Genomic DNA, 12,134 nt, shown 5'->3' with positions numbered 1-12,134 from the left:
CAGTGTGCTCAATTCTTCAAACGACTTGCTTGCTGGTTTCTCGGGTGCCAACAGATCCTTCATTAAAGCGTATGTTTTCGAGCCACAGCTGGTCAAGAGATGGGCTCTTCTCTTGTCTGCCTTCTCGTCGCCTAACCAGTCTTTGGTTACAAAGCTTTGCCGGAGCCTTTCTATAAAGTCCTCCCAATTGTCTCCCGCATTGTACTTTTCATCTGATCCGTTGTTCACCATTCTGTGGATTCTGTAATCCCATAACTTGTCGCCACTGTAAGGTCCTGTCCCCTCAGTACAGATTCACATGAGGCATGTAGTGAAGTCAAGGTCACTCTGGACCTGCACCTTTACTTCACAGCGCTGGCATGCTGCACTTGCCTTAGACCTCTGCTTATATACCTCTCTCTTGCAAGTGCACCCCTGCTGGTAAGGTATGCTGGTGGTTACAGGTCATATCTTATTAAAGTCATGTATAGCATGTTAGGATACAGTTATATATAATAATGTAAGATACATGGCATCCACCAATGGAAATAGGCCTTTACTATCTATTATGTCCAGGCCCTTCAATATTTTGTACACCTCAATGAGGTCTCCTCTCAACCTCCTCTGTTCCAATGAGAACAAACCCAGCCTATCCAATCTGTCCTCATAACTAAGATCCTCTATTCCAGGCAGCATCCTAGTAAATCTCCTCTGCACTCTCTCTAGTGCAATCACGTCCTTGCTATAATATGGCGACCAGAACTGCATGCAGTACTCCAGCTGTGGCCTAACCAAAGTATTATACAATTTAAGCATAACCTCCCTGCTCTTAAATTCTATGTGCAAATTAACTGTGCAAATAGATGTTAACAAATATGATGTGATTGGGATTACGGAGACGTGGCTCCAGGATGATCAGGGCTGGGAACTCAACATCCAGGGGTATTCAACATTCAGGAAGGATAGAATAAAAGGAAAAGGAGGTGGGGTAGCATTGCTGGTTAAGGAGGAGATTAAGGCAATAGTTAGGAAGGACATTAGCTTGGATGATGTGGAATCTATATGGGTAGAGCTGCAGAACACCAAAGGGCAAAAAACGTTAGTGGGAGTTGTGTACAGACCTCCAAACAGTAGTAGTGATGTTGGGGAGGGCATCAAACAGGAAATTAGGGGTGCGGCAGTTATAATGGGTGACTTTAATATGCACATAGATTGGGCTAACCAAACTGGAAGCAATACGGTGGAGGAGGATTTTCTGGAGTGCATAAGGGATGGTTTTTTAGACCAATATGTCGAGGAACCAACCAGGGGGGAGGCCATCTTAGACTGGGTGTTATGTAATGAGAGAGGATTAATTAGCAATCTCGTTGTGCGAGGCCCCTTGGGGAAGAGTGACCATAATATGGTGGAATTCTGCATTGGGATGGAGAATGAAACAGTTAATTCAGAGACCATGGTCCAGAACTTAAAGAAGGCTAACTTTGAAGGTATGAGGCGTGAATTGGCTGGGATGGATTGGCGAATGATACTTAAGGGGTTGACTGTGGATGTGCAATGGCAGACATTTAGAGACCGCATGGATGAACTACAACAATTGTACATTCCTGTCTGGCATAAAAATAAAAAAGGGAAGGTGGCTCAACCGTGGCTATCAAGGGAAATCAGGGATAGTATTAAAGCCAAGGAAGTGGCATACAAATTGGCCAGAAATAGCAGCGAACCTGGGGACTGGGAGAAATTTAGAACTCAGCAGAGGAGGACAAAGGGTTTGATTAGGGCAGGGAAAATGGAGTATGAGAAGAAGCTTGCAGGGAACATTAAGACGGATTGCAAAAGTTTCTATAGATATGTAAAGAGAAAAAGGTTAGTAAAGACAAACGTAGGTCCCCTGCAGTCAGAATCAGGGGAAGTCATAACGGGGAACAAAGAAATGGCGGACCAATTGAACAAGTACTTTGGTTCGGTATTCACGAAGGAGGACACGAACAACCTTCCGGTTATAAAAGGGGTCGGGGGGTCTAGTAAGGAGGAGGAACTGAGGGAAATCCTTATTAGCCGGGAAATTGTGTTGGGGAAATTGATGGGATTGAAGGCCGATAAATCCCCAGGGCCTGATGGACTGCATCCCAGAGTACTTAAGGAGGTGGCCTTGGAAATAGTGGATGCGTTGACAGTCATTTTCCAACATTCCATTGACTCTGGATCAGTTCCTATGGAATGGAGGGTAGCCAATGTAACCCCACTTTTTAAAAAAGGAGGGAGAGAGAAAACAGGGAATTATAGACCGGTCAGCCTGACCTCAGTAGTGGGTAAAATGATGGAATCAATTATTAAGGATGTCATAGCAGTGCATTTGGAAAGAGGTGACATGATAGGTCCAAGTCAGCATGGATTTGTGAAAGGGAAATCATGCTTGACAAATCTTCTGGAATTTTTTGAGGATGTTTCCAGTAGAGTGGATAAGGGAGAACCAGTTGATGTGGTATATTTGGACTTTCAGAAGGCGTTCGACAAGGTCCCACACAAGAGATTGATGTGCAAAGTTAGAGCACATGGGATTGGGGGTAGTGTACTGACATGGATTGAGAACTGGTTGTCAGACAGGAAGCAAAGAGTAGGAGTAAATGGGTACTTTTCAGAATGGCAGGCAGTGACTAGTGGGGTACCGCAAGGTTCTGTGCTGGGGCCCCAGCTGTTTACACTGTACATTAATGATTTAGATGAGGGGATTAAATGTAGTATCCCCAAATTTGCGGATGACACTAAGTTGGGTGGCAGTGTGAGCTGCGAGGAGGATGCTGTGAGGCTGCAGAGCGACTTGGATAGGTTAGGTGAGTGGGCAAATGCATGGCAGATGAAGTATAATGTGGATAAATGTGAGGTTATCCACTTTGGTGGTAAAAACAGAGAGACAGACTATTATCTGAATGGTGACAGATTAGGAAAAGGGGAGATGCAAAGAGACCTGGGTGTCATGGTACATCAGTCATTGAAGGTTGGCATGCAGGTGGTTAAGAAAGCAAATGGCATGTTGGCCTTCATAGCAAGGGGATTTGAGTACAGGGGCAGGGAGGTGTTGCTGCAGTTGTACAGGGCATTGGTGAGGCCACACCTGGAGTATTGTGTACAGTTTTGGTCTCCTAACCTGAGGAAGGACATTCTTGCTATTGAGGGAGTGCAGCGAAGGTTCACCAGACTGATTCCCAGGATGGCGGGACTGACCTATCAAGAAAGACTGGATCAACTGGGCTTGTATTCACTGGAGTTCAGAAGAATGAGAGGGGACCTCATAGAAACATTTAAAATTCTGACGGGGTTAGACAGGTTAGATGCAGGAAGAATGTTCCCAATGTTGGCGAAGTCCAGAACCAGAGGTCACAGTCTAAGGATAAGGGGTAAGCCATTTAGGACCGAGATGCGGAGGAACTTCTTCACCCAGAGAGTGGTGAACCTGTGGAATTCTCTACCACAGAAAGTTGTTGAGGCCAATTCACTAAATATATTCAAAAAGGAGTTAGATGAGGTCCTTACTACTAGGGGGATCAAGGGGTATGGCGAGAAAGCAGGAATGGGGTACTGAAGTTGAATGTTCAGCCATGAACTCATTGAATGGCGGTGCAGGCTAGAAGGGCCGAATGGCCTACTCCTGCACCTATTTTCTATGTTTCTATGTTTCTATGCCTCGGCCAATAAAGGCAAGCATTCTGTATGTCTTCTTAACCACCTTATCCACCTGGCCTGCTACTTTCAGGGATCTGTGGACAAGCACTCCAAGGTCCCTTTGTTCATCTACACTATTAAGTGGTCTACCACTTAATGTGTATACCCTTTCCTTATTAGCCTTCCCAAAGTGCATCACCTCACACTTCTCCGAATTAAATTCCATTTGCCGTTGCTCTGCCCACCTGACCAGTAGATTGATATCCCCCTGCAGCCCATGACTTTCCTCTTCATTATCAACCATACAGCCAATTTTAGTGTCGTCTGCAAACTTCTTAATCATACTCCCAATATTCAAATCTACATCGTTGATATATACCACAAAAACCTAGTACTGAGCCCTGCGGAACCCCACTGGAAACATCCTTCCAGTCACAAAAACATCCATCAATCATTACCCTTTGCTTTCTACCTCAAAGCCAATTTTGGATCCAACTTGCCACTTTGCCCTGGATCCTATGGGCTTTAACCTTCATGACTAGTCCACCATGTGGGACCTTATCAAAAGCTTTGCTAAAGTCCATACACACTACATCGTGTGCACTACCCTCATTGAATTTTTTGAGGAGGTAACCAAGAATGTCAATCAGGTTAGTCAAACACGATCTTCCCTTAACAAATCCGTGCTGACTGTCCCTAATTAATCCTTGCCTTTCCAAATGCAGATTTATCCTGTCTTTCAGAATTTTTTCCAATCATTTTCCCAACACTGGAGGTTAGGCTGACAGGCCTGTAATTACTCGGCCTATCCCCTTCTCCATTCTTAAACAAGGGTACTACATTAGCAGTCCTCCAATCCTCCGGCACCATGCCCAGATCCAGAGAGGACTGGAAAATGATGGTCAAGGCCTCTGCTATTTCCTCTTTTACTTTGCTCAACAGACTGGGATGCATTTCATCCGGCCCTGGGGACCTACCTACCTTCTGCTAAATCCCTTATGAAAGGCCACTTATTCCTTGGCAGGTAAGAGGCTAAATGAGTGTAAAGGTGCAGATATTTAGAAATACACATGGCACCTGGGGTAGAGAATTCCAAAGATTGAGCATGCTGAAGCTCTTTTCTCTGGAGATCTTTAAAGTTATGAAGAGGTTCCATCGGGTAGATGCAGAAAGACTATTTGCACTGATGGGCGAGTCCAGAGCAAGGGGGCATAAATGTAAGACAGTTACTAACAGATCAAATAAAGAACTTAGGAGGAATTTCTGAAAACAGAGAGTGGTGAGAATGTGTAACTCGCTGGTGTGGCTGAGGCAGATAGCACTGATGTATTTAAGGGGAAATTGGATGCAAACATGAAGAAGGAACAGAGGGATACAGGGGCAGAAAGACTTGCATCTATGAGCCCATTTCACAACCTCTGGATATCCCAAAGCACTTTACAACCAACAACCAGCACTTTTGAAGTGTAGTCACTGTTGTAATATAGGCAGCCAATTTCTGTACAGCAAGCTCCCACAAACAGCAATTAAATAAATGACCAGATAATCTGTTTTAGTGATGCTGGTTGAGGAATAAAATATTTGTCAGGTCACCAGGATGCACGCCCCCACTCCTTCAAAATAGTGGCCATGGGATCTTTTACATCAACCTGAGAGAGCAACCGTGGCCACGATTTAACGTCTCATCCGAAAGATGGCACCTGATAGTGCAGCATTCCCTCAGTACTGAACTGGGGGTATCAGCCTCGATTATATGTTGAAGTCTCTGGACGTTTGGAAGAGGTAATTCCATTGGGAAGTATCTTGTATGGCGCATTGGTGCCAGCCATGGCTCAGTTGGTGGCAGTCTCACTTCTGAGTCAGAAAGTTATGGGTTCAAGTTCTACTCCAGAGGCTTGAGCACATAATCCAGACTGACACTCCAATGCAGTACTGAGGGACTGCTGCACTGTTGGGAGGTGCTGTCTTTAAGATGAGACGTTAAATATCAAGTCTGTCCTCTCAGGTCAACATAAAAGATCCCAGGGCAATATTTTGAAAAAGAGCAGCAGAGTTCTCCCTGGTGTCCTGGGCCAATATTTATCCCTAAACCAACATCATCAAAACAGATTATCTGGTCATTATCGCATTGCTGTTTGTGGGATCTTGCTGTGTGCAAATTGGCTGCTGCGTTTCCTACGTTACAAAAGTGACTACACTTCAAAAGTACTTTATTGGCTGTAAAGTGCGTTGGGACGTGCAATATTGGTGCTACATACAATTCTTTGTCTCTTTTATGAACACAGGCATAGACTATTTGCACCGAATGGCCTGTAAATCCCAACTTTAAAAAAAGCATTATACAGCACATTCGGCTCTCATTGTGCCTATGCCGGGACTTTGCTTTGCTTTTACCATGCATTCCATTCGTTTCAATGGGCTTGTAATGTATGTTGTACATATAAACCCCACCCACCCCCTAGAACAAATTTCACCATGACAGCATCACCAGTACTTTGACTCTCACTTCAGGTTCCCAACTCCAGTTCAATGTATTCCTGGAGGTATCATGACTTGACCTCTCACCTCCAACTGCCCTACCCATCCGCCCTCTCTCGCCATTGGTCACCCGACATATCCACCCACACGCCGACAGACCCTTAAGTAGCCAATTGGGTGATTCTTGACTGTCAATCAAACAGCCTCCCTCTCCCCCGCCCAACTCCATCTCCAATATATTTAAAGCAATATATATGCAGGGAAGTGGAGCTGAATCCATGATCAGATCATTCATGATCTTATTAACTGGCGGAGCAGGCTCGAGGGGCCAAATGGCATACTCCTGCTCCTATTTCTTATGTTCTTATGTAGAGCTGATCAACAAATGTGTTTCAATGACACTGAGATTCTCTATGGTTGCCGTGAACATACTGGATGACATGATTATGCATTCTATCCACTTCAAATAAGCATCCACCATCACTAAAAACATCTTGCCCAGGAAGGGACCTGCAAAATCGACATGGATCCTGGACCAAGATTTGGATGGCCATGACCACAGACTCAGCGGTGATTCCGCTGGTGCTTTGCTGAGCTGCATGCAGGTGTTGCACTGATGCACGCATGCTTCCAGTTCAGAATCAATTCCTGGCCACCATATGTGGGACCTGCCAATGACCTTCATCATCACTATACCAGGATGTGTGGTGTGTAACTCACGCACAAACTTCTCTCTCCCTTTCTTGGGCATTACAACATGATTGCCTCACAATATGCAATCTGCTTGAATAGACAGTACGTGCTTGCGACGAATGTACGGTTTGGCCTCCTCACATATTTGCTTAGATATGGCAGACCAATCCCCTTTGAGGATGCAACCCTTTACCACCGATAATATCGGGTCCTGGCTGGTCCAGGTCTTCACTTGTTGAGCCGTGACAGGGGTGCCTTCATTCTCAAAAGCATCCATGATTAACATTAAATCTGCCGGTTGTGGCATTTCCACCTCCGGTGTGGGCAACGGCTCAAAGCATCAGCACAATTTTCTGTGCCAGGTCTGTGGCAAATGACATAATCATAGGCAGATAATGTCAGCACCCACCTTTGGATGCGGGATGAAGCGTTGGTATTGATACCTTCGCTCTCGGAAAACAACGAAATGAGCGGCTTGTGATCGGTCTCTAATTCGAACCTCAGACTGAACAGGTATTGATGCATCTTTTCAACACCGTACACACACACTTAAGCTTCTTTTTCTACCATACTGTAGGCTCTTTCTGCTTTAGACAAACTTTTGGATGCATACGCGACAGGTTGATGTTTCCCCGACTCATTGGTTTGTAACACGCAACCAATTCCGTAGGACAATTCTTCAGGCCAAGGCTAAACATTTACATGTGTCATAATGTACCAGCAGCTTGTTTGAGCAAAGCAGATTGGTGGCTTGGTGACTGGGTGTCTTGCAATGTGCCCCACACCCAGTTGTTGCCGTTTCTCAAAAGCATGTGCAGTGGTTCAAGTAATGTGCTCAATTTAGGTAGAAAGTTACCAAAGTTGTTGAGTAGATCCAGGAACGAACGCAGCTCCGTCACGTTCTATGGCTTGGGTGCATTCATCACGTCAGTAGGTTTGATGCCATCAGCGACGATTTTCCTCCCGAGGAATTCGACCTCCGGTGCCATGATGACACACTTAGAGCGTTTAAGTCTGAGTCCCACACTGTCCAAACACAGTAAAACTTCTTCCAGGTTGTTCAGATGTTCCTTGGAGTCACGACTGGTGATCAGGATGTCATCTTGGAACACGACGGTTCTGGGAATGGACTTCAGTAGACTTTCCATATTCCTCTGGAATATTGCTACAGCCGAGCGAATTCCAAACGGGCACCTGTGGTAAATAAACAGTCCTTTGTGCCTGTTAATGCACGTAAGACTCTTCGACGTCTCGACCAACTCCTGCGTTACATAGGCCGACATCAAGTCCAGTTTTATGAACGACTTCCCTCCGGCTAGCGTCGCAAACAAGTCATCAGCCTTCAGTAACGGGTACTGATCTGTTTCAAAACCCTTCTAGTCTCCAGATTCCGACTGTGCCATCACTTTTCAGCACAGGAACAATGGGCTGGCCCATTCATTAAATTCAACCGGTGATATGATCCCTTCACACTGGAGTCTGTCCAGTTCAATTTCGACCTTCTCCCTCATCATATACGACACTGCCCGAGCTTTATGATGGGTGGATCTGCACCTTGGCTCCCGTGAAGTTACCGATACCCGGTTCGAACAGTATGGGGAACTTGCTCAATACTTGGGCACATGTATCTTCCTCCTCCGACAATGCCTTTATGTTGTTCCAGTCGCATCTGATTTTCTACAACCAGCTCCTGCCGAGCAGCATTGGGCCATTGCCTGGAACAATCCACAGCGGTAACTCGTGAACTGCACCGTTATACGATACATTAATTTGTGCACTGCCAATCACCTTCATCAGTTCTTTGGTGTACGCGCGCAGCTTTGCGTTAACAGGGCTCAGCCTGGGCCTCGCAGTCTTGGTATCCCACAGCTTATTAAATGCCCTCTCGTTCATGATTGATTGACTCGCCTCTGTGTCCAGTTCCACTGATACCGGTATCCCGTTAAACTTCACATCAATCAAAATTGGTTTAGTCTTGGTTATGAAAGAGCACAGTCCATACACTTCCTCCTCTGGCATCTCGGATTGCATATCCGGATCCGCGCTAGTCTGACTCTCATCCTCCACGTGGTTTGTCGCATCTCGCTTGCTTACCTGTGGACACTTGCGCTGGAGATGCCCCACTGTCAGATAGCCTTTGCAACTATTTTGCTTAAATCGACACTGCTGGTGCTGATGATTTCCTCCACAACCCAGAGTACTTAAGGGAGTAGCCCTAGAAGCGGTGGATGCATTGGTGATCATTTTCCAACAGTCTATTGACCCTGGATTGGTTCCTATGGACTGGAGGGTAGCTAATGTGGCGCACTTTTTGGGAGGGGAGGGAGTGAGGGAATGGGTGGTTGTAGACCGGTTTGCCTGACATCAGTGGTGAGGAAAATGTTGGAATCAATTATTAAAAATGAAATAGCAGCACATTTGAAAAGCAGTGATGGGATCGGTCTAAGTCAGCATGGATTTATGAAAGGGAAATCCTGCTTGAAAATCTTCTAGAATGTTTGAGGATGTAACTGGTTGAGTGAACAAGGGAGAACCAGTAGATGTGGTGTATTTGGACTTTCAAAGGACTTTTGAAGGGGTCCCACACGGGAGATTGGTGTGCAGAATTAGGGCACATGGTATTGGGGGTAATGTGCTGACGTGGATGGGAAACTGGTTGGCAGACAGGAAGCAAGGAGTCAGGATAAACGGGTGCTTTTCAGAGTGGTGGGCAGTGACTGGTGGGGTGCCGCAGGGCTCAGTGCTGGGACCCTGGCTCTTTACAATATACATTAATGATTTGGACGAGGGAATTGAGTGTAATATCTCCAAGTTTGCAGATGACACTAAACTGGGTGGCGGTGTGAGCTGTGAGGAGGACACTAAGAGGCTGCAGGGTGACTTAGATAGGTTAGGTGAGTGGGCAAACGTGTGGCAGATGCAGTATAATGTGGATAAATGTGAGGTTATCCACTTTGGCAGCAAAAACACAAAGGCAGAATATTATCTGAATGGTGGCAGATTAGGAAAAGGGGAGGTGCAATGAGACCTGGGTGTCATGGTACATCAGTCATTGCAAGTTGGCATGCAGGTACACCAGGCGGTGAAGAAGGCAAATGGTATGTTGGCCTTCATAGCTAGGGGATTTGAGTATGGGAGCAGTGAGGTCTTACTGCAGTTGTATAGGGCCTTAGTGAGGCCTCACCTGGAATATTGTGTTCAGTTTTGGTCTCCTAATCTGAGGAAGGACGTGTTTGCTATTGAGGGAGTGCAACAAAGATTCACCAGACTGATTCCCGGGATGGCAGGACTGACATATGAGGAGAGACTGGATCAACTGGGCCTGTATTCACAGGAGTTTAGAAGGATGAGAGGGGATCTCATAGAAACATATAAAATTCTGACGGGACTGGACAGGTTAAATGCAGGAAGAATGTTCCTGATGTTGGGGAAGTCCAGAACCAGGGGACACAGTCTAAGGATAAGGACTGAGATGAGGAGAAACTTCACTCAAAGAGTTGTTAACCTGTGGAATTCTCTACCGCAGAGTTGTTGATGCCAGTTCGTTAGATATATTGAAGAGGGAGTTAGATGTGGCCCTTACGGCTAAAGGGATCAAGGGGTATGGAGAGAAAGCAGGAATGGGATACTGAGGGAATGATCAGTCATGATCTTACTGAAGGCTCGAATGGCCTACTCCTGCACCTATTTTCTATGTTTCAAGAAAATGAAAATAAACATTTTTTTAATATCACGATGATTCTTCTTCCCGGTGGTGCTCACAGCCGAGTCCCAGAGATTAATCTTCTAATTCTGGAAACTACAGGGAAATCTTGCACTCATCAATCTGCCCTGGTCATCTGAGCGCGGGGCAGGACCAGGATTGACGGATGCTTCCGCCAACCACTCCGGAGGGGCGCTGTCATCGGATCACGTGGCATAAGTAACAAAGGACCAATAATAGCGGGGAGAGGGAAGGACGGATATTGATGGACGTGTTGCTCAACCACTCAGAAGGCGCGCCGTCATCGGAGCACGTGGCACTGGGTCAAGAAGGACCAATAGCGGGGAGAAGGCGGGACGGATATTGATGGACGTGTCGGTCAACCACTCAGAAGGCGCGCTGTCATCGGATCACGCGGCACCGGGGAAACGAAGACCAGCAGCAGTGGCGCTCGGGCAGAGGGCGGGACTAGAATTGATCGACGTGTTGACCAACCACTCAGGAAACGCGCTGTCTTCGGATCAGGCGGCACTGAGAAAAGGGACGACCAATCGTAATGCAGCGCGGGGAAAAGGGCGGGGGATCGGGAAGAACCTACTCCTGACAGGTTCGGTTGAGCGCGAGATCGGAGATCCATCTGGCGCGAGGAGGAGGGGGCGAGATGGAATTTAAATACGTAACGGTTAGTGACACGTGACAGCGATCGGCCCCTTTCTCTCACAAGGTATCAAAACATCAGCGGAGGCAACCGTGACTGGCAACTGACTCACCGTTGATAAAGTGCTGAGTGAGAGGAAGCGTGCGTGTTTGATTTCCGTGACGGCCCTTGTTCTTGGATGCTTTGTAAATCGGCAGAAACAGAGCCGACTCCGGTTCAGAAAGCCCGCCATAGTCACTGGCAGACCAGCGATCACATCGTCTGTCGACTCACAGCACCTGTGCGCGGCTTGATCGGCAGGACTGCGCATGCACGCACGTTGAAAGAGGGCGGGACCTGCGCACGGCGAAGGGGTGTGGCTTACGTTACACGCAGCTCCACCCTCCACCAGGCTGCTTACAACAACAACTTGTATTTATATAGCGCCTTTAACGTCGTAAAACATCCCAAGGGGCGACACAGGAGTGTTATAAGACACACATTTGACACCGAGCCACATAAGGAGAAATTAGGGCAGATGATCAAAAGCTCAGTCAAAGAGCGTCTTAAAGGAGGAGAGAGAGGTTTACATAACAACATAGAACATAAGAATTAGGAATAGGAGTAGGCCATCTAGTCCCTCGAGCCTGCTCCGCCATTCAACCAGATCATGGCTGATCTGGCCGTGGACTCAGCTCCACTTACTCGCCCGCTCCCCATAACCCTTAATTCCCTTATTGGTTAAAAATCTATCTGTGACTTGAATACATTCAATGAGCTAGCCTCAACTGCTTCCTTGGGCAGAGAATTCCACAGATTGACAACCCTGTGGGAGAAGAAATTCCTTCTCAACTTGGTTTTAAATTGGCTCCCCCGTATTTTGAGGCTGTGCCCCCTAGTTCTAGTCTCCCCGACCAGTGGAAACAACCTCTCTGCCTCTATCTTGTCTATCCCTTTCATTATTTTAAATGTTTCTATAAGATC

The 12,134-nt window shown here is 46.6% G+C and overlaps 1 protein-coding gene across 1 annotated transcript in view; it reads right to left on the bottom strand.

The window, feature by feature from the left end:
• Positions 1–11,470, bottom strand: part of fxn (frataxin) — a 34,324-nt gene extending 22,854 nt beyond the window's left edge. Inside the window, exon 1 of the mRNA XM_070887223.1 lies at positions 11,284–11,470. Within this exon, the coding sequence (XP_070743324.1) occupies positions 11,284–11,403 (120 nt within the window). The 5' untranslated portion in view covers positions 11,404–11,470. The remainder of the gene's footprint in view (positions 1–11,283) is intronic.
• Positions 11,471–12,134: the final 664 nt, after the last annotated feature.

Source organism: Pristiophorus japonicus, chromosome 1 (genome assembly GCF_044704955.1).
Source record: "Pristiophorus japonicus isolate sPriJap1 chromosome 1, sPriJap1.hap1, whole genome shotgun sequence".
Taxonomy (NCBI): Eukaryota; Metazoa; Chordata; class Chondrichthyes; family Pristiophoridae; genus Pristiophorus; species Pristiophorus japonicus.
This window is presented reverse-complemented; position numbering and strand designations above follow the sequence as displayed.